Source organism: Triturus cristatus, chromosome 6 (genome assembly GCF_964204655.1).
Source record: "Triturus cristatus chromosome 6, aTriCri1.1, whole genome shotgun sequence".
NCBI classification, from domain to species: Eukaryota; Metazoa; Chordata; class Amphibia; order Caudata; family Salamandridae; genus Triturus; species Triturus cristatus.
The window spans coordinates 142,369,284-142,392,875 of NC_140589.1; the positions used below are offsets into that span (position 1 = coordinate 142,369,284).

The following is a 23,592-nucleotide window of genomic DNA, read 5'->3' on the forward strand; positions in this document are numbered from 1 at the left end:
ACAACAAACCTGTAGAGCTTGTTGTACAAAATAATGGGGATCTTCAGTTTACAGGCTCATTAGTACATTGTTTCTCACCAGCAGTAGCCCGAACGGTATGGAAGAATATTGATTATTTCCCACGTAATGGGCCTTGACTAACAATTGCTTTGTCAACCAAGAAATGTTCAATCACCTACAATAAAGAATAAAAAACAACCTTTCTCTTTGGTCTGTCTTTCATCCCATATAAAAGTTTATGCTTCAGAGCAGACAATAACTCAAAAGAATGGTTTAAGAAAAATATTAGAGATTAAGTCAGAAATTGGGAAGAATATATCTTCTGAAATGAGGGACTGGCTGATGGTTATCTAGGGCCTTGAATTACTTCATCACTTCATTCCTAATAAAAGTTGATAAGTTATATTTGGAATATAGCTGGGATGGAATATTTTCTGAACATGGATGATTTTAGTTTCTTTTTTTCTGATCTATTAGTTATTTGTGTGCAAGAAATGTGAATACTAAGTGATCATTACAGTATATTGAATATTCACCAGCCCTGCCTTGCCACTATCCAACAGTCATGCAAGGGAGGTGGGGCTTTGTAAATTACTGTGGGAGGACAAAAATTGGTTGGAAACAAAATCTGTTTTAAAACTTACATTTTCACTAATATTTTATTTCTCTTATATGGATTTAACAGATTCTTATAATTGGATTGATGTAACTGTGACATAATATCAAGGATGTTGTTATAAATGGAATATGTGCTGATACTTAGTACCTATGTAACAGGAAAGATAAAAATGCAATAAAGATATAAAAAAAAAATTAAACAAAAATGGGTTTAACAGATTCTTGTCACAAATTTCTACTTTTGTAATGTTTATTTTGCTCCCACATGTGATATTAACATGGAATTGTAGTTATTATTAGGAGAACTAGTGGTATTTTATAAAGACTTATCTTATTGTAGTTGGTGATTATAATGCTCAAAGTACTACTTCTTTATATGATAAAAGTTGCTATTTAGATACTGTCTGGGATTTTTTCTGTCTGTCCCTTCCCAATAAATGTAGTGATAAGCGAGTAATATGCTATATTGGGCTCTGGAATTAAAGTTAGCCCAGATTCTGTCTTTGATTTGTTATTATCTTTAGTTAATATTTTTTTGAATATTACTTGTATCTCGGTCAATTAAAAAAAAATCATAAAATTATCTCAAAGCAACAAATTAGGCCTCAAGGGAAAAGGCAAGATGCTGGCACTCTTTCCAGTCAGCAATTGCCACATGCAATTTATGTGACTGCTGGTTTATCATTGTAAAGGTGCTAGGCAAAGACACAAAAAAAGCCTGTCCTGATAGATGAAGACACTTGGTGGACGTATTTAAAGAACTTTAGCAAGTTCTCAATAATTATTTCATATAAAAAAAATACAGGCCTAATTTCTCTACTATGAAACAGATAGCCTTTGAGGAAGTGGTTAGTATAACTGTTTCTATCAATAATTTTCGTATCAAGGGACCTGATGGTATATCACTCACTTGTCTGGACCGAGTTACTTAAATCTTTCTTAATGCATTTTATTTCTTTGAACTTCATTCCCGACTCTTAGAAGGGTAGTCATTTTATAACCTTGTAGAAAAAAGGTGTTAGATTAGCATGATTGAAGTATCGACCCATTGCTTTGTTAGACATTACATGGCAAGAATTTGCTATGATATTTCAAGCTCAAATGGTAAATTGGATAAATAATAAACAACCTTCACCTGTCAAACAAGGGGATTTTTGCCCATTTTGTTCCAGGATTTATAATATGTGAATATTTGTAAAAACAAAAATGCAAAATTTAATTATTTGTGACATTTATTGATTTTAGCAGTGCAATTAAGCTATGGCATAAATTAACAGCCTCAGTTATTCCTGACCATTTACTATTCACAAAAATTAATCTTCACTCTAACAATTGGGTGTGTATATAACTCGGATTACCAAATTAACTTTCAGCAAGAATTTCTATTCAGAATGGCTGTGTTTTAGCCCCATTGTTGTTTTCACTCTATTTATCAGACTAATAGGATTATTATTAAAATCATCACATATATTTCCTCCAAAATTGGGAGATCGAAAAAAATTCTACCTTGATGTATGCGGATGATTTAGCCTTGGTGGACTTTATTCCCATTCGTCAACAAAGACAATTAGATGCGTTAGCAGTTTATGTCATTACACATAGTTTAAAACAAATCTAAAGATTCTGGGAGCTCATGGATTGACAGTCTGAAGAAATGGTAGTTTAATAAAAAATTTCTTCGGATTGTAAAAAACTATGTATAATTTTGGATCTTTTATTACCAATCTAGGTCCAGCCAAAGCAAAATTCAATCAGCAAATGCCAGCTCTGTTGATTTCGGCTTTCTTCACTTCTTTAGGGTCCAAGGTAAAAGAGACGTTCTCTCTCTAATTAAAGTCTACACTGCTTAAAATTCCTGCCATTGCACTTTAAGATACTGAAGCAAAACCCTTCACCTCAATTGTAAAATGTAATAAAGTAAAATCAGAATCGTGGAAGGCTTTCTTAGATATACATACCTCCACTCGAGATTGCATTTTTGAGATTGGAAATAGGTCTCATCCCAGTAACATTTCAAGCTTTCACCCCATTGTTTTTCATCTTTATATGGCTCCGGGTTTTATTTTGGAAAACTTAATTCGGAATTAAATTATAAATGATATTGAGGAAAAATATCTGTTTTCTAAAATAGTATCCTTTCAGTTTAAATTTGTTGGACATAACTAAACAAGAAGTTTACATTTTTCACACTGTGTCAATATTAAAAAAATATAATTTAATTGTACTGTTATTAGTTTGGGGGAAATTCAATGATATTTCAAATCTAATCGTGAATATTTTATATGAAGTTTTAGTTTGGTAATATTTTAGTGTATGAAAATATCTGGGCCCCCAATAAAGCTGAGGGGAAAACCATCCAGGTTTTGAATATTCTGATGCACATAATCAAGACTTAAACCAAGTCTTATTTTTTGATCCTGGACTAATAACTTATCAAAAGCAATATTTAAAAACTATTTTGTAATGTTTATTACACAGACTTAGGGCCTTATTATGACTTTGACAGTGTGCCGCCACGCCACCGCACCACTGCCACACTGCCAAAGCCATATTGAGACCATCTGCCAGATTCTGACTGGAATCCATGTCGGGCAGTCCTGCGGCAGCTGGCCTGGGGTGGTGCAATGCTAAGGCTCATAATCCAGCCTTTGCAAGGCACAAAATGAGAACGCCATTGCATGTTCCTACAGGTAGGGACTGTCAATTCCATGTCCTGAAGGTACTGGGGTGCACGCATATGGGGAGCACATCAGTATACCCTGGCGCAGAGGCAACAGGAGGCACCGCAGGCCCCCCTTTGGTTCCTCGCCACCACATTTTTTATGGCGTGCTCACCGATATGAAAACTGTGGCAGTGAGGAAATCCCTAAAATGCTTGGCGGTGAGGCAGCGGCACCGTCAGCATATTAGGTGCCTCAGATTGTTGCAAGACCACAAGGGATTGTGGATCCCTGGTGGCAGCAGCGGTTGTCCAACCGCTCTACTTGTAATAGGGGGGCCGGACCACCGGTGCAGCGTTAGCCGCACTGCCACCGTCGGTTTGCCGGTCCATTGGACCGCCAAACTCATAATAAGGCCCTTATTCTTAAGCTTTATTTATGTTGTTTCATCCCAGACCAGTGAACAGTGGCAGAGTCCAGAGGCTGGTTGGAAGGTTGCAGGCAGGATGCAAGCAGGCAATACCTTTGAGTCACTTGGTTCTGGGGATGTAGCGGTCAGGTCCAGTCCTTCTCACCACCAGGGAAGGTACAGCAGGGCAGGCACATCAGAGCAGGTGTCCAGCAAATCCAGCAGAGTTCTGCAGAGTGACACTCTTTTCAATAGCACAGCAGTCCTTCTTCCTCGCAGAGTGTCCTCAGGTCCAAAGTGTATTGAGTTGGTGGTGTCAGGGGTCCAGTACTTATACCCAGTTGTGCCTTTGAAGTGGAAGAGACCTCAAAGAACAGCCTTTGAAGTCCACATGGTCCCTGCCCTTTCTGCCCTGGGTCCAGACTCACTACAGAAGACTATATAGCTCTTTGTGTGGGGACAGGAGCAATTGTCAGCTTCTCCCTCCCATCTAGCATAGAAAGGTCCATCAGCCAGAATATGAAAGACACACCTCAGCTCCCTTTGTCTAGGGGGAATGTACAAAGCCCAGCTGAAAACCCAACCCAGACGTGTATTCAGAGACAGGAAGAGGCACAGAGTGGTTAAAGTAACAGAACAACTTTCTAAAAGTGCCATTTTCAGACTTGCAACTTAAAAACCAACTTGACCATAAGTTGTGTTTTTAAATTGTGAATCCAGAGACAAATAACTTCAAATGTCCATATTTTCCCAATTGGAAATGACACATAAAATGTAACAAGGTAATCCCAATGTTAACCTAGGAGAGAGATAGGCATGGCCTAGTAGTGAAAAAGGATAGTAAGAGTATTTCACTATCAGGACATTTAAAAATTAAAAGTACATGTCCTACTTTTAACATACAGTGCACCCTGCCCTTAGGGCTATCTAGGACCTACCACCAGGGGTAACTTATATGTATTAAAAATGAAAGTTTAGGCCTAGCAAGAGGGTTAATCTGCCAGGTCGAAATGGCAGTTTAAAACTGCACACACAGGCTCTGCAATGGCAGGCCTGAGACATGTTTAAAGGGCCACTTAAGTCGGCAGCACAATCAGTGCTGCAGTACCACTAGTAGCATTTACAGGCCATGGGCACATGTAGTGCACTTTACTAAGGACTTATTGGTAAATTAAATCTGTCAATTATGGATAAGCCAATGTTACTATATTTTAAGTAGAGAGCACATGCACTTTAGCACTGGCTAGCAGTGGTTAAGTGCCCAGAGTCCTAAAGTCAGCAAAAACTAATTCAGCAAAAAGGGGAGGAGGAAGGCAAAAGGTTTAGGGTGACCCTGAAGAAATGGTCATTTCCAACACTTCCCCACTCAACTACCTCTCAAACTGTTGGGGTAAAACTACAAAGGAAGAATGGAGGCGCAAGGGCTGTCTCTACACATCAACAGGCCCTCTGTCTCCAATCCGCCACACACAAGAGTCTGGTCAATTTGAGAGGATTTCAACAATGTACTTGAGTAGTCCTACAATTCACACTGCTGTCTGTCAGGCTTCTATTTTACACAACACTCACACACAGGAGGTCTGAAATGGATCCTGTGCTGCAACAGCCAAGCACAGATTATCCACTCCACACACATGCAATAAACATGTCCCACTTGGGTAAAGCAAAGCGCCTGATTGCAGAGGACTGGTAGACAATCCAAAAGAGGAGGCCAGAAGGCAACTTTCCTTGTGCAAGAAACAAGCAGAAAAGGGTCTGCCCAGCATACAAAATCAGTCGCTGCCATCACTGTCAGTCTTCTACAGTTTGGTGATCTGATTGCAGCTATGCTCAGAAAGGGGGTCCACAGAGCCAGGTTGCATTCCATGTCACAGCTGCTCCTCAGAATACATGCATGATTGCTATGTTTGCTGAGAGCAAACAATCACAGATATGCAGATACTCGCTACATGGGTAACTTAGAAGAGGGGTGCACCTTCTCCTGAGCCATGCAGGGGTTCTTTTCCTCATGAATTCCTCTTTCCACCACCTTTCTGCCCTATGTAGCTGATTGTCTCACACACCAGTGTATACAGGGAACCATGTTTTCCTGCGTCTTCTCTTTTCCAGCTCTACCCCTAGCAAGGCATACCACCCACCCACCTTGCTTGTAGTTACCACTCTTTTCATACTCTCCATTGTGTGCTACTGCCTTGCCACCACCATCCACCTTCCCCGCTCCGCTACCTTTCACAATATGCCTTTTAAAAACATGCACAGCACACCTGCATATTTAAATAACTGCTATGGTCTTGTACTGGAACAAAGGAATGAATTTGGACCTATGCACTCACATTAGGCTGTATTTGGAATAACTAGCTTAGAGTACTACTTCTGCAGAAAATGAAGGTAGAATGTAGGTTACACCTGGTGCCTTAATTGTTCAAACAATGTGTTTACTCCAAACATTATACTAATTGAAGGGTATTAAACACAATACTCTGTGTTCTCTGAAATGCCTATAATTATACCACACTATCTACCCATGAGTTCAGGTGTGGCCAACAGCCTAGATGTTTCTGTTGATCCACACCTGTGCTAATGTGCAGCATCTTTCACAGGACAAGCACAGATACCATCATTCTGATTTCAATCATGATGTGAGCACTTCACAAACCTGTGCACTGCTACTGCTCCCCAAAGAAACAACCTGAACACAGGGCAGCATTGAAATATTCTGTAATTGTAAGGTATTGTCAGACAATCAATATTATTCTACAGAGCTAAGGTGTGGGGGGTCTGTTTTTATAGATATTAGTGTTTAAGAGTACATGCTTAGAACTTTATAGGTATAAGAACAAGAAAACAAAGGCCTCTGTGTTGATTGTATCCTACCAAAAAAGTAAGTGCCCTATCTTTCACAGATTCACTTAGTTGTCATAGCTTGAATATACCAACTGTCTTGGCACCAAGTTTAAAATGTTCTTAGTGTTTGGATGTTATTAGTTGGGTCGGACAAAGTTTTGGAACTCCTTTCAGCCCAAACGTCTCGGTCAGCTCCACTATGCGTAGGAACAAAAGTAACTTGAGGTGTGTTTCCGCCTTGTTGGGTTTTATTAACATCTGGGCCAAATGCATTGTGAAAAACACGTGCAGTGGGCCAGAGTTTTTATTAAGAGCCTGCCATGGAATGCTGCGTTTCGCTAATACCAAGGCTGCCTCGTCTTGATTTCACCTCATGCCTCTTTCTTCCACCACCCTACACTTCCTGTCTCTTTATCTCAATCTTGCATGTTCTTTTTCTTCCCCATTTCTCCCTTTGTCACTGTTTTCCTATCTTTGTCTTCCTGCCTCTTTGCCTTTGTCTGTCTTGCTCCTCTCACAGTCTGATGAACCAACACAAGTCCCCAGAAGTAAGTGCCAGTGTCACTCACCTGCAAACACAAGCACAAATTAAGCAATGGGCACTTAGGGGACTGTTAAGTTAGAATTGTACTAACGTATGTATGCATTAACCAGAAGCCCTTGTATCGCACTGAGAAGGGGTTATGTATTCTCAGCACCTGAAGTGTGAATTTCAAAGCCCACAGTGTATGATAATGAGGCACACAGCACCATGCTGTGACACTAACTAAGGGCACTCACTGATTATTATTTATAGTCATGTAAAGCGCGCAGCTACCCAAAAAAGGGTTTCCCATCGCTAAGAATGACAAAGAAACTAGACTGTCAACTTAATATAAATGTAAATGTAAATGTATGTGTCTTGTAAAGCGCACTGCTGCCCTGAGGCGTCGTGGCGCTGTAGACCGCTGGGGAACCCGTCCTGGCTATCCCTGTGAGATGGTCCCTCCTGGGTATCTCCAAGGTGAAACCAGGCATCCCCGGCGAATGTGGGGGGCCGTTGTGGAGATGAGGCAAGCTAATGCCCAGAGTTGCCGAGTGTGTTCCTGGTTAGAGTAGGTACCGAGGCGAGAATTATCGAGTCCATTTTGACCCTGGTCCACGACCCTGCCGCGTCGGGAATTGAACCCTGGTCCCTGGCCGATTCTCTGCTTGCGGATCTGCCGCCTCTAACCAGTGAGCCACACCTCTCCACTATAGCCAATATAGCCAGGTCTTCAAGCCTTTGGGGAATGCAAGCAGAGGAGTACAGTCTCTGAGGGATTTGGGAAGGGAGTTCCACAGTCTCGGACCCAAGACTGCAAAAGAGCACCCTTCGATCCGGGCCAGGTGGAATCAGGGTCCAGTGCAAAGGGCCAGGTTGGAAGGTCTGAAGGGATGTGAGGAGTCACTTGGTCCGGAATGTAGCGCGAACCTATTCTAGCTTTGGCCTTAAACATTTAGCAGAGAGCCTTGAATTGAATCAGTTTAGAGACTGTGAGCCAATTCAGATCAAGGGAGAGATGAAAGACTAAAACGTGCTTAGAAAACTGAAACAGCAATCTGGCTGCCGAATTCTGGACCATCTGCAGATGCCTGATAGATTCCTCTATTCTCAAATATAGGATGTTGACATAATCCAGTCTAGAGAGGATTATGGCTTGAATCATTGTCCTTTGGGCTAGATTGGGGGATCATCCAAATGTTCTTCCTCACCCATTTCAGCACACCGAAACATGTGGAGGAGGCAACCCTTAGCCACCTGAGGTTTCATCAAAAGTTTTTCATCAAGAAAAAAAACCTAGGTTCTTAACCTTGGGGAACAAATTGGTGAGAGATCTTAAGGAGTCCGGCCAACGTTGGGGGCACCAGAGTGGTGTGTGCTTACCCAGGACCATGACCTCCGTCTCATCGCCATTAGCTTGAGAGAGTTGCCACTCATCCACGTAGCCATTCGACTTAAGCCCAGGTTAAGATAAGAAGGTCCTTGCTCCTGTGCAGATGACAAGTAAAACCTTATTTGGGTGCCATCTGCGTAACTATAAAGAGTAAAACCGCGACTCTCCACTACGTCTACCAAGGGGAGGATGTAGTTATTAAATAGCAGAGGACTTAGCACAGAACCCTGGAGGACACTACAGGTTGAGGCCAGTGTTTCTGATCTAGCGTTAGCTGAAAAGACTTGAAATGAGCGGTCTTTAAAGAAAGATGTTAACCAGGCCAAGGCTTTCCTTCTTCTCAAGGTTGCATTCCTCCTGCACCTACCATTAAACGTAACTATAGTTTAACCCTGTAACTAGATTCTAGAAGCTTCCTATATGCACTTATAGCTAGGTAACTCCTTATCTTGGCGACTGCTGGAGCATCCACTCCCCGATTGTTATAACAGTTTTTAAATAAATACATTTTGCAGGCCCAGCTGAAGCTCAGAGTACTAAAGTTTTCTTCAACAGCATCTCACATAGTAGATACGAAACAAATTTTAATGCTTTGCTCACTGGGTCACCATAGACAGGCACCAACTATAAGAAACCCAGCTTTGTCACATATCTAATAGGGAAATTCCAGCCTAAACTCCTAGCTTGTGTCCCCGTTACTTATGAATACAAGCAACACCAAACACGTTTCGACGTTTCGGAGGGTGTAATTTGTATGGGAATAGATTTTTTATTTTGACAAAATCCCAATGTTGCTGTTCCCCTTTAACATCTTATGGCCTAATTTAGGGTTCAACGGAGAGGTTACTCCACCATGAATGTGACAGATATCCCATCTGCTGTATTACAAGTACCACTGGAAATAATGCACTTCTAATTCGGTAGACTTGATATTTGTCACGTTTGTGACAGAGTAACTCGTCTGCTGAACTCTAAATCAGACCCTCACTTTTCTCTCTATCTTACGTTCTTTCACTGTTTCCATAGTCTCTCCTCATCTCGCCCTACCAATATCCTTCTCTCTCCATTTTTAAACAGGCCACATTTTAGTGCTGTTAATTCTGCAGAGACAATGAAAAGACACCATACCACACCTGAAATGCATGCTACTCAATTGCAGATCGGCAATGAGGCATGCGACAGACATCGCGGACCTCATCATTGCACACGAGCTTGACCTCTTAATATGGACTGAAACGTGGCTAAATGATTCCTTCATGGTAATTCTTGACATACTAGTTCCACCTAGGTATGACACCATAAGATTAGATAGACTTAGCCGACCAGGTGGAGGTATCATCTGCCTACACCGTAACAGTCTCTCAGTGAAACCGTTGCATTCCATTGTTCTATCCTCAAACGAATACCTATGCATCAATATTATGAGCAACAAAAGGCCCCTATGTAAACTGCACACGATATACCATCCATCAGGAGACAACCTCTCATTAATCAAACAATTTATGAAACTCATCTCAACCAACATGGGACAACGCTGCACTCTTCGCTGGAGATTTCAACCTCCACTGGAACGACCTGGAGGACCTTGCAGTAAACAGCCTAAAAACCTCCCTAGCAGACCTCAATTTGACCCAAATCTGCATCAGTCCAACCCAGGACTTGGATGCGACCTTGGATTTAACCATTTATAAGGTCAACCCTATTTAACTTGAATCTATCACCCCTTGTGACTGGACAGACCACCATTGCATCACCTTTCTCATTACTGAATCAGTGAGAACAAAAAAGGCCCAAATAAAGAAACCCAGACAATGGAAACGGAACATGCGAAACAAACATTAATGAACTGACATCCCTCAGCAATAACATCCTGCCTCCTCCTGTGGATATGTAAGATGTCCTTGACCTTACAGAACAATACAACATTTCCATGAAGAACTTTCGAGACTGAAATGCTCCCTTACAGCTAAAAAGAATGTCCACCAAAGACTCCAAACTATGGTACAACGGTAGCCTAAATGCAGAAAGATGTAATCTGAGAATAGCTGAATGATCGTGTAGATTCTCTCCATCCCCTGAACACTTTAAACACTTGAGATCGCTGAGGAACATTTACTACAAACGCATCCGAAACTCGAAAGCGAATTTCTTTAGAAACCAACTAGATAATGCCAGAAATTGACCTAAAACACTTTTTGAATTTATCAAATTACAATCTATTAAGCAACCCAACCCTTCCCCATCTGGATCGAGTCCTCAGTCAAACTGCAGGGAATTTGCGTCTTTATTCCTGAGAAAGTCGAAAAAAGTGATTTACAGACAGCAATGGAGCACCTTCCGGTCATACCACATATCAACTCCCCTCCCCCCAGGATTGCTCAGCCCCCATTTCTTCCTGGACACTCCCCCCAAATACAACACTTTGTGGAACCTATTCAAATCCTTTGATGGAAATGCCATTTTAAAAATTCTAACAGCTCTGAAACCTTCAAACCACTTCAGCGACCCTCTGCCATCAAATTTATTTACTGAGATTAAAACGTCAGTACTCACACTCTGGACCAAGATAGTATATGCTACACTACTTCAAGGCCCTATACCAAATTGCCTAAAGTCTGGGCAGGTAACCCCTATTTGAAAAACCTACAGCCGATCACACGGACCCAAACAATTTCCACCCAATCTCCAGCATTCCAACTCTGGCGAAGCTCCTTGAAAAATGTGTCCATGTCCAATTATGCTCCCACATAGAACAATTCTGACTTTTAGACCAATTCCAATATGGTTTCCGTCAAGGCCACAGTACAGAATCGACACAAACACACATATTTGATGACGCGCTAAAAATGCTAGATCAGAATGAATCCTCCTCGACCTCTCGTCATATTTCGATACGGTCAAACAGGACAACCTCCTAGACTTACTGGAACATTGGATAGGGCTATCTGGATCTGTCCTAAACTGATTTGCCTCATTTCTCCATAACAGAACTCAAAGATTCAAGGTTAATCCCACCCACTCTCTTTAACCTGTTCATGGATCCTCTAACCAAAATTCTGAAATTAGCTAACATCCACTATCACATGTATGCCGATGACACCCAACTCGACCTGAAAAGTTCTCTGCCCCCCAAGATATAAGGTCTCTCAACATGATCCCACAAAAAAACAAAACTGGCTGACCTTCCACCACCTCAACAAAAAACCCAAACCCTAGTGATTTCCAGGTTGGATTATGGAAGTGCAATCCTACTCGGCCTACATAGATCTAAGCTGGCTCCATTAAGGGCCTCTCTCAACTCTGCTGCAAGGCTCATCATAGGATCTAAAAGAAACAACCACATCACTCCTGATCTGAAATCTCTAAAACGGCCACCATATGAGGCAAGAATACAGTTAGAAAATGTTTGCATGACTCACAAAGCGCTACACTCCAGCACCCGAGGTACCTTGCACAAAAACTGGAACTATCTGGTGGCTGCAGATACTCTAGAAGCTCCAACACATTATTGTTGAAAGCACAGCAATTCTTTAAAAAGAAAACTAGAAACTGAGGCTTCTCGGGTATTGCCCAAAGAATTTGGTACGCCCTGCCCCCTGAAGTCAGGCTGAACCCCTCAACTGAATCATTTAAAAAGGCAATTAAAGTGTTATTTATGAACACATTTCTGATTTCGAACCTGCGAACTATACGCTCCTGGCCCGTTATGGTGATGTATCTACACCAATGTTCATCACTTGCTTGTTATGATTATGTTTTGTTGATCTGTTGACTTGAACCTTGAGGTGGTCTCTTCCCCCAACCTGGCAGCTGCTACATCCTGTACCATTTTTAGGTCTCGCCCAGCGATGCAGCGCATGTGCTGCTCGCCTTCGCAAGATCTATTGTTGTTGGTTTGGTGGGCGAAGGGGGACAGGACATGTGCACGCGCACGGCTGGCAGTGTTAGCACAAGGGACAGCAGATGTGCGCGGGCTCGGCTCCCTCAACGCGCGCAGGACAGGAGATGTTCACGCATACGGCTCGGCTCCCTGAACGCGTGCATGGTGTGCTTTCGCTTATCCCTGGACACAGACATGGCCTCCGAGACTGAGCGGCTGTTTTGAACCTACTCATCTGCTGCTCATCTGTGTGTGTGTGTGGGCGGGATACCAGCTCTTATCTGTAATACCGTGGGACAGTGCGTGTCTTCGTAACTTTGAGGGGACCTGCAAGTCACGTGAGTACCGTGAAACTCTCGCCATCTCCATTTACCTGCGGGACTGTGAGGCGGCGACTGCGAGTCAGGTAACGTGCATCCCTGCCCATGCTGCGAGACAGAGTATGCTGCATGTGCATCTATATTGAGACTGACAACGAGTGATTGGGCTTTGAGAGGGCGACTGTGTGCTCTTGGATAGTCAGTGAGATAGCGCATGATTGAATCGAGTGATTTCACTTCCTGCCTTCTCTATCCCAGCTGCTCTAAAACACTATCATAGTCTCTTCTCTCTCGAGATTGGCCGGGACACTTCCCCTTCCCCGAAGGCAGTGAATACCATGCGGTCACTAAGCGATTCTTTGGTTCTTAACAGCCATGAATACAGCAGTCGCAAGGCCCCACAATTCACACTGTGGAGGCACACCACAGTCGCACAGCCCCGGTGCAAGGGCAAAGTCAGAAACAGCACTAGACTTATTCCCACATCAATACTACCGGGGCACATTCCCACATACATACTGTATAGGATCAAAGGCCCCCTGTTCACCTCCAGTGCAAGGCCTCTCAGTCCTATACAGATGTGTGCCACTTTGTAACTGCAGTGTACAAAAAGTGATGGATCAAATGTTAGAATTAATCCCAGCCACTGGAAATTATTCGGGGTCCCATCCCAATCCATCGTTATTTTGCACAGCATGCCTCCTCAGTTTGGACCCAGCTATATGCAAATCAGTCTTCACCCGAACTGCCAGTCCTGGTCCTGTCTGATCCAGAGCACAAGCGACCCAGGACTGGTTTCATCATAATTGGGGGTCTTCAGTCAGGTGTATCTTGGTTCCTGTGGCACAGCCAGCATGAAACCTACACCTGGACGTGTCCGCTGCACCAAGGGTGGCGCACTGAAGTATACCAAACCAGCATTTGCAATGCAATAGGTCTCGCATTTGCAAGAGTTTGAGCTAATGGCATTGTAAATTACTATGCCTTTTATTTATGTGTTTTGAAAACCTGCAAGCTGTGCGTAAACACGCACTTTGTACAGATAGTCCTTGCTTATAAGAAGCAAGGCTGGTAGTAAAATTGACGCAGTTATTGCCAGCCTTGCTTCTCGTAAGCAAAGGCTATAAGTACAGAGTGCATGTTTAGGCCCCTCTTGCAAGTTTTCAAAACACATAAATAAAAGGCATTGTCATTTACAATGCGAATAGCTCAATCTCTCGCAAAACGAGACCTATTGCATTGCAAATGCTTATTAATTTTGTTGCTGTTTGCATTACTTATTTCTTTCTTTCATGACCATCTGTAAAGCACTCAGATAGCCTTAAGGGTCATGTTTGCACTATATAAAACTTTGTAAACAAATAAAAAGTGATGGCTGTGATTGCTGGAATCAGCATTTGTGAATCACAGAGTATGCCATAAGGCAGCAGCCCATCTTAAAGCATTGACTACAGCATTTCTATCCACCAACTTATTACTGTTGTATTGACACTGCAGAAAGGCCCACAACTGTGCAATCTAATGTCAACCAATAGCATTTTCTAAATACAAAGGTGAATTGAAAGCTCTACCTTTAGTGTCCAAAAATGTTAATTCTGTAAAGGACGCAAAGGAGGGGGTTATGTTCTGCTCTCTTCCTTTACTAACGAAGCAGCAAAGGTATAATAAACATGAACATACAAAAGAACTAATTGCTTTAGCCACTGTCCCAGGCCTTGCTACATTGCCTCAGTTGACCTCATTAAGAATGGCTGGGAATCCTGGCACTCACATTCACTGGGCTCTCTATTCAGACTGGGGTGTCTCCTAAAGACAAAGCTGTTAGTGTGTCTTTTAATGGAGGTGACTAGCTGCCTACTGGGGATCTAGAATGAGATGTGGCCCACTCCTAAATCTCTGGGCCATCTGTGGCCCAGGGCCTATGCCCGGTTTAGGTCTCTAAGCAAAACAATTGTCTTTTTCTGGACAAATAAATGCATCTCCCTGTTCCTCAAATTATAATTACATAACAACTGCGCCTTGCATGATGAGCTGGTTCCCTCTCAATGTCCTTTAGGTGTGCCAGACCTTGTCCTAGCGACCCACAGCATTGCCCCTGTGACCCCTGACCTCAGAGGCAGCAAAAGCAGTGCCAATAACAGAGGGCAAACAGGGTCCTAATGAGCACTGTTTACTTTCTGCAGCTCCCACTGGGACAGAACATTTTCAGATCTGTAAAATGAATACACTCAGCAATTTAATATGCACCAGTTAGCATATATTATAATAAGAAATAAATCAAATGGCATACACAATTTAAGCACCTCATTTGCATTTTTAATTACCGTGAATGCATAAAAATGATGTTTTTAAACAAAGCCTTCACCTCTACTTTGCACAAGTGATAATGATTTCCAACTAATATCAATGAAAGCATATTACCAATTATAAGGAGTATATCAGCCAATAACGTAGTTGATATTGAACATCTGCTTCATATGAATGTATCCAGGTGGAAATACAGCTGTTGTTTTTTAATCTCTTAGCAATATATTTGCTCTATGAGGTACACACCGGTCTTCAGTGATGTCAGTTATCATGAGTTCATCAGGATCATGGCCATGGGGCATCATTTCCTGAGACCGAGGGTCAAAGGTGATAGGATGTCACTTCCTGTGATGTCAGTGAGGTAATAAAGGTGTGTGATATGCATCACTTCTGCTTCACTCTTTTTAATATGCCCCAGAATGAGCCAAGGTATACATACAACATACCAACGCATAACCGATTTGAACATGCTTTCTCCAACTTGGAATGTCAGGATTGACTGGGGAAGAGAGATAGAGGGAGTGAGGATGTACCTATCACCACCAGGGAAAATCCTCATTATATACAAACCAACGAAATTGAGATAATGGCACCATATGTCGCTCCGGTGATATCCCCAGCAACACATGAGAACATAATTACCCTACCAACCCAACTTAAGCAGCTCAGTGGGTATAATATCTCTCGTGCTCCAAGACGTTCCAAATTGTCTATTCTTAGTTGGAACGTCGCCGGGTTGGAACCAAGATTGCTTGACCCTCAATGGATCAAGCTACTGGATGATAAAGATATTGTTATGTTCCAGGAGACATGGGCTGTTAGCAATTTATTTATTGAGGGTTACCACTGCTTTAGTGTAACTTCAAGTAAGCCTATTTTTGGCCGCGCAGTGGGAGGAATATTTATAGGTATTAGTACATTGATGGGAGGTACTATTAAAGATCTATCAGAAGGAAATCCGAATATCCAGGTTCTCGAGTTGAAACAAAAATCCAGGATTTATATAATTAATTTTTATAATAATGATTTTCACTCTACACCTAACACAAACTATATAGCACTCTCCAAGACTTTACGGAAATTGGAAACAAATCTGGAATCAGAGGAGGAGATAGGGATTTTAATCGGGGGAGACTTTAATGCCAAACTTATAAAGAAATGTTGGGCTAAGGACATTAACAATATTACAGACCAAGCTGAAAAAAGGGGGTTCGAATTGGCAAAGATACTAAGTGAGCACACCCTTAGCAATGCCATGGAAGTGTCCCAATCACCTGGTATGGACCATGTCCCTACGTTTAGGGGGAGAGATTGTTGCTCAACTATTGACTTTATTTTTATGTCCCCCGATTTAGTGGATCGTGTGCTGGAATCCAAGGTAATAAAGACATCATTTGGCGATCATAATCCCCTCAAAGCACTCTGCATTTAGGCTCTGGCCCTGTATATGCGAAATTTAACGGCGCAAGAGACATTACACCATCAGGTGATGGCCTGCGGCTAAAATGGAGGGGAATTGATAGCGGAGCTATTCTAGAAAATGTGCGGAATGATTATTCTGAATTAATCAATTCTTGTTTACTTTCAAATGGAAATAATAATAGAATAATCACTGATTTTGGCAAACTGTGTTTAGTAATTAAAAAACTGTTGTCAGTCCCATTGCCAAAGACAGGGAAAGAACCAAGATGGTTTGATTCCACTTGCTCTACGGCAAACAGGGAACTACGTAAGGCACTGTCCTCCAAACCAAGGTGCATACTAGAGGTACAGTTGGCCAGGAAAAATTACAAATTAAAAACAACTGAAAGGAAGGCCGCCCTGCTGACAGAACAGTGGGAAACACTGGTTGAAAGCGCTAACTTGAAGAGCAGTGGCCCCTTCTGGTCAGCTGTCAGGAAGACGCAAGACATGGGGAAATATTTATCCCCAATCAGCTGTAACATAACTAGCAGTAGCTGGGAGGCTCACTTTGCTAAAATATATGCTACTCCTCCCAAAGAAGTAATTATTTCTACTTCGGAGGAGTTATGCAGCCTCAAGATTGACCTCTCTGAGGTAGTTATAGCCATCAAAGAGAGCCTTGGTAACAAGGCCCCCGGTCCCGATGGACTTCCTATAGATATTATCAAGCATAACACGGATCTATGGGCACCAATTCTTCTTAATGTTTTTAACAGTTTACCCATGGCGCCTATGCCTGAAACTTGGGCCACTAGTACCATAGTTCCCATTTTTAAGAAGGGCGATAGGTCAGACCCAGCTAACTATCGTCCAATCTCACTCTTGGATAACACTTTAAAAATCCTTGGACGAGTTATTTATAATAGGATGATAGAGTGGACTGAAGACACTGAATTATTGGACTCGTGCCAGATGGGATTTAGGAGCGGCGTGGGCACGGTGGAGCAATGTTTAAACTTAAAATTGATTTTTGATAAGTATAATGTTGCTCGATCAAGTCCAATTTATCTCGCATTCATGGACCTTTCATCCGCTTTTGACCTAGTTAATAGATCCAAATTATGGCTTATGCTTTCCAACTATGGTCTGGATGATGCTCTTGTAAATTTTCTGGCTTACCTTCATACTGACCTCAAAGCACAAGTCAGGATCGGGCCCGGTGGCGATGTGTCCGGACCCATAAAAATAGGTAGGGGGGTCAGGCAGGGGTGCGTTTTAGCACCTCTGCTATTTATTATTTATATTAACGGTCTTGCCAAAGCTTTGAAACAAGTGACGAGAGATGTTCCAATTATTCAGGGGAACCCATTACCAGTTTTATTATACGCAGACGATGCGGTCCTCATGGGCCGCACCCCTAATGCTCTTCGTTTGCTTGTTGGCGCATTCGTCCAACATATGGAGACATTGGATCTGCGTGTAAATTTAAAAAAATCTTTTATCATGTCTTGTGGACCTGGGAAAAGGAAGCTCAATATTATAAATGCAGGCTCGGATAAACTAGAATCCGTAACCTCTTTTCCCTACTTAGGGTTGGTTTTTGCTGCGAACGGCTCATGGCGTGGGCATTCTGCCCACGCCATGGGCAAGTTCTCGAAAGCCACCAATTCTATATTGAGCCTCCCACGCCTGAAGAAAATAGGTGCCACTAGAGCTATTTTTAAAAATTTTAAACTACAGTGCATCCCTGTAGCCACGTATGGGGCTGAGGTCTGGGGTTCGGGGAGAAACCCAGGGATTCAGCGTGAGGAAAAACGTTTTAGCAGGAAAATATTGGGCGCACCTTTCTCCGCTTCTGAATTCATTTGTCATAAAGAATTAAATCTCCCCTATGTTTGTGACTTTATTAGAGCCAGACCAGCCCTATTCTGGATTAGGATCTGGATAAACGATTCAGCGACCTTAACAAAAAGCATTATAAAGGATTGCCTAAAATGTGATCACGGCATGCTAATACCTTGGTTAGCCGAAGTTTCTAATACATTAATCGCCGTGGATAAAGGCGATGTTTTCTCAGAACCAACTAGAATTGAGACTAAAGATAAGGTTGTGGCTAAACAAGCACTTTATGCACTTTTTAACTTAGAAAGAATGAGGAGGGAGTCACTCAAATCTTCTGTTGTAACATACACGGGGAATGATTTGTGTAGGTATCCACTACCATCCTATCTAACTCTCCCCATGTCTAACTGGGAACGATCCTTGCTCTTTCGTCTAAGGGCAGGTTCCGTAAAATTCTTGTTGGCTTTCCCTCTGGGGTATCATCATACAGTAGAATATAACCCCTGTCCATGTGATGGCACTAGTAAACAGAATGATATCCACTTCCTGTTCGTGTGTAAATTTTATTTAAAATATATTAATTGGTTTTTAACTCCCTATTTTAGAAAATTAAGACCCCTTTCCTTGGGGGAATCCTGTTCATTACTTTATTCCCTGGATACAGATGAATTAATCTTCCGCACTAGCACTTTTCTGAGATTAATAGTACGCGCACGCAAAATGATGGAAAATCCCTGAAAATTATTTTATGAGAGTTGCATTGAAAATGAATTGTCTTGATTATGGTGTTTTTATGGATTGTATTATTGTGTAAATGAATAGTTTTTGTTGTACTTTTATGGATTTTATGAAACCCGAATAAAGGTCTTTTGAAACTTTGAAACGAATCTCTTAGCAATATATTTGCTCTATGAGGTACACACCGGTCTTCAGTGATGTCAGTTATCATGAGTTCATCAGGATCATGGCCATGGGGCATCATTTCCTGAGACCGAGGGTCAAAGGTGATAGGATGTCACTTCCTGTGATGTCAGTGAGGTAATAAAGGTGTGTGATATGCATCACTTCTGCTCCACTCTTTGCGTGCATTGACGTCCATGGTTCTCCTTCCTGAGACCGAGGGTCATAGGTGATAGGATGTCACTTCCTGTGATGTCAGTGAGGTAATAAAGGTGTGTGATATGCATCACTTCTGCTCCACTCTTTGCGTGTATTGACGTCCATGGTTCTCCTTCCTGAGACAGAGGGTCAAAGGTGATAGGATGTCACTTCCTGTGATGTCACTGAGGTAGTAAAGGTGTGTGATATGCATCACTTCTGCTCCACTCTTTGCGTGCATTGACGTCCATGGTTCTCCTCTCCTGCCTACTAAACCTGTTCTTTCTTTATTCCGGTCTCAACCAGACCCAACACGCTGTACTCTACTATGTAAAGCCCCTCATATTTGCAACGCTTCTGCAACTGGCCAGTGAAGCACTCCACTCATATCTAAAGCCTAACATAAACAAAAAATGATATAAGACCAAAAATGATTTAATGTACGCCTCTGGATGAGCCACGGGAGGACGTTTGTGCCTAGGTGTGACTGGATTAGAGGATCTGGCCTAAAGTGAGGAGCATCTCTAACCCCCAGGCTAAATCCCATGCCAGCAGGTGGCGCTGCACCAACACAGCACCTATGCCAGGGAAGGATGCTCCATATTCAATAATGAAGAAGCACGTCCACTATTGTCTAAGTTAATGCTCAGACCAACTTTCTTTAACACTATGTATCTGCACGTTAAGAGCTGGCCTGTACATCATTTTTAACATAAAAACATACTGCTAACATTCCATTTTACAACACGCAAGTGGGATCAATAGTATGTAAGCATGTACAGTGCTCTTTTAACAACGTTAGAACACCTCAGAGAAGAAATGTTGTCAGAATAAAAATGTCTTACCTGTACAGACATTGTTCTTTTTGAAGTTTTCTAAGTAATCATTCCCAAAAGAGTCCTTCCCAACCTATACAAAGACAACAGTCGTATATGTTAGATCAGCGGTTCTTAACCCTTTGACTTCTGTGGAATCATTACTACGACCTGGGGACCCCTACAGAGACATCATTGGAAGTCAGGGATTCCAGGCCTAAGCAATTTCTCTGTTTTCCACCTCAAAACAATAGACACAAATACAAAAACATGTATAAACCAAACAAATGCTCCACTGGTGAAATATTTTGTGTAATTCACAATTGAATATATAAAAAGTTTTTCACATTTTCAATGTTGCTTCTTTATTTGAATATACTTTAGTTATTATTATTTAATTTTGTTAAACACTAGTGGGCACCCAGGGGTCCTCGAAACACAGCTTAAGCAGCTCTGTTAGATCATTTGCATTGAATGACAACTTTAGCATTCCTAAACAAGATACAGGTATGCTGCTAAATGGGATATACATTACAACCAAAGCATCTTAGACAGAATGATTTTTTACTATAGTCAGTGGCTACCTTGAAAATAAAAAAAAGAGCTGAGCCCTTCCAGACTCTCGCTGGACATCCTGGAATGTCGAATAAAAGATTGTTTCACTCAAGTCTTCCTTTTGACCAAGCTAGTGAGTCAAGACCGGGGCGTAATGCGGGCCCCTGAACCCCTATGGGCAAGGGAGCCCTCAACCCTTCATGAGGCCCCCAATCCTCCTAGGACCTCCAATCAGCACATAGGCAATGAATATCTCTGAGATATGAGCGTCTTAGGGCCCCCTCTTCACATTCTGCAGTGGGCCCCATTATTTTGGGTTATGTCACTAGCTCATGAGCAGTGGCGTAACAAAACTTGAGGGGACCCCCACTGCAAAGTGCTAGGATGGGGCCCCCACACACTTCAGACCCAGTCAGGAGCTCTCAGGTCTGCCTGTGCACAGTGTCAGAGGGGGGCCCCCTGGAGCTCGGAGACCCCACCCCATGGCGGCGGTGGGGGCCATTGTTACGCCACTGGTCATGAGGCAGGGTTTCAGTTCACGGTTCCACTAAAGGTGCAATGGGGTGGCCATTTGGAAAGGTAGTCAAGAGCCACAAAACTGTAGCTTTGTGGGTATCTACAAATTCTCTTAAAGGATTGTGACAACCAATTTACACACCTGTAGGTAGTGCATTAAACATTCTGAGTACTCGAAACCACACACACAGTGGCACACAATCACTCACACACCCATAGTGCCACTCCAGCAGAAGAAAAAAAATGCTACATGCCATAAATGCAGGTGTGTGTCACACTCATGGTTCACACACTTATTCCTTCTGATAGTTTGCTCTGTGGGAAATCCGCAGCACTGGCTATGGAGGAGGAGAGTAGGGCTGGACATCCACAGTTTATGGAGATTTCTATCCACTCCTGGAAGTTTTCTTAAACGACTCAAAGTCCTATCTACATTATAGGAGTCAACGTACAATGCGGAAACCAGATTGAAACCAATTTTGTCTACGAAATACGTCTCTCAGTGTATGATAAAGATTTTGTTTAACCTGCTTCAGGTTTTCTTTTATCATCGCATTCAGTCTTAATGTTCACAAAGTCTTTGAGTCTGGCTACACCATCACCATGGCAACAACATCACTGAACGAAGAAGGCACAATGTTCCATGTAGCAACAGAATTGAATTCAGTAAAGAAAATTAATGGAAGGCATTTCAACTGCTATAAGTGGAGTTAATATATCATCCCATATTTGAATATTGCTTTATTCCTTTTGGTGATTCGGTAACTATTTACCAAATCCTAAAATGGGTTTACTACGTAATAAAACGGGATTTAGTGGTTGCAAACTCTGGGATTTCGCAAACAACATAACGTGTATTTCTAAAGAGCACATTCACTCGTGGGCATATTGGTGCTGAATAACATATGTTCATTGTTACTCAACTCAATGGTACTCATTTTATCGACCTCAGAAGAAAGAAAAGCTGAGTGGACCTGCCAGGATTTGAACCTGTGACCATGATGTCAAACAAAGGCCCCTACAGTGGATGCATAAATCCACTAAGCCAGCAGACCAAGCTAATCGCAGGCTTTGCAACCACTAACTGGATTTGTACATCGGGCCTTAATTGTATCCGAAATCACAGCCTGCAAGTCGCTAAAAGAGATTACTGCTGTTCTTAAATTATTTTGCATAAGCGCTTATATAACAGTATGGACTTAATAGGAAATGGCCTGGGTATGGGCCATGAATCGTGCCTCTGGATACAAAACTCCAAATTGGCTTGCAATATCCTTATAGTGCTCAAGAGTTGTCCATGATTCCTCAGCAGCCCCTGTTTTGCAGTCACCGAGGCACTTTTATATTGAGGCCTCTTCACAAGTTCTGTTGTTTCGCTTTCGAGCAGCCTGAAGCACAAGCTAGGCTGTAAGTTCTGTCTCCTTTGTGTTTCTTTCAAGCCCCAGTAAGCACTAAAGTTTTACGACTGCTTTTTATCAGACACTTAACTGGTTTCAAAATTGTCCAAAACAAGCCTGTTGCCAAGAGTGAACCTTGTGCTTCCTGGAAGCTCTGTTTACCTTTAGCAAAATCCCTGTTCAGTATTAACAGCCTCAGACATCATAAAAGTATCCCTACAGATTCTCGTACGAGTCCAAACCCTGGCAGACAGCCGAGGGAGGGCCGCGGATGGAAGGGGGAGAGGGGCGGTAAGTCATAGGGCTGGAACAAAACAGGAAGTGCAGAATTCAGCATGCACAATGACCCACGTCTCACTTCAATGCATGGAATCAATGCTGCCCTCGATTCACTAAGCACCCTGCACCCCTAACTTAATGTACAAAATGACCACCAGTGTGGAAGCAGGATTGATAGAACTTCACACATGCACAAATACTATATGAGAATAGGATAATCCGCCAGTAAAGTGGAATTCACAATTTGCAAAGTTAGTTCAGACCCATTGCACCACTCACACACCATCCCACTCAAAGACCCACAAAGGCAGTCATAGACCCACTCACAGATTCATGCAGGCACTCACACACCCACTCACAGATGAACATAGGCACTCACCCACCCACTCACAGACCCACATAGGCACTCACACACCCACTCAGAGGCCCACACAGGCACTCACACACCTACTGACAGACCCATAGCACCACTCACAAAAACACTTACATACCCAAACAGGTACTCACACATTCACTCACAGACCCATAGCGGCACTCATACACTTATTTACAGGCCCACACAGGTACTCACACACCCACTCACCTACCCAGAGTGTCACTCACATACCCATTCACAGACCTATGGCATCACTCACACACCCACTGACAGACACACACAGGCACTCACACACCCACTCACAGATGAACATAGGCACTCACCCACCCACTCACAGACCCACACAAACACTCACA

At 42.5% G+C, this 23,592-nt stretch overlaps 1 protein-coding gene across 1 annotated transcript in view; it reads right to left on the minus strand.

Annotated features, from left to right (window-relative positions):
* Positions 1 to 23,592, minus strand: part of RBKS (ribokinase) — a 451,979-nt gene that overhangs the window by 339,528 nt on the left and 88,859 nt on the right. The window contains exon 3 of the mRNA XM_085610358.1: positions 20,144 to 20,207. Within this exon, the coding sequence (XP_085466484.1) occupies positions 20,144 to 20,207 (64 nt within the window). The remainder of the gene's footprint in view (positions 1 to 20,143; positions 20,208 to 23,592) is intronic.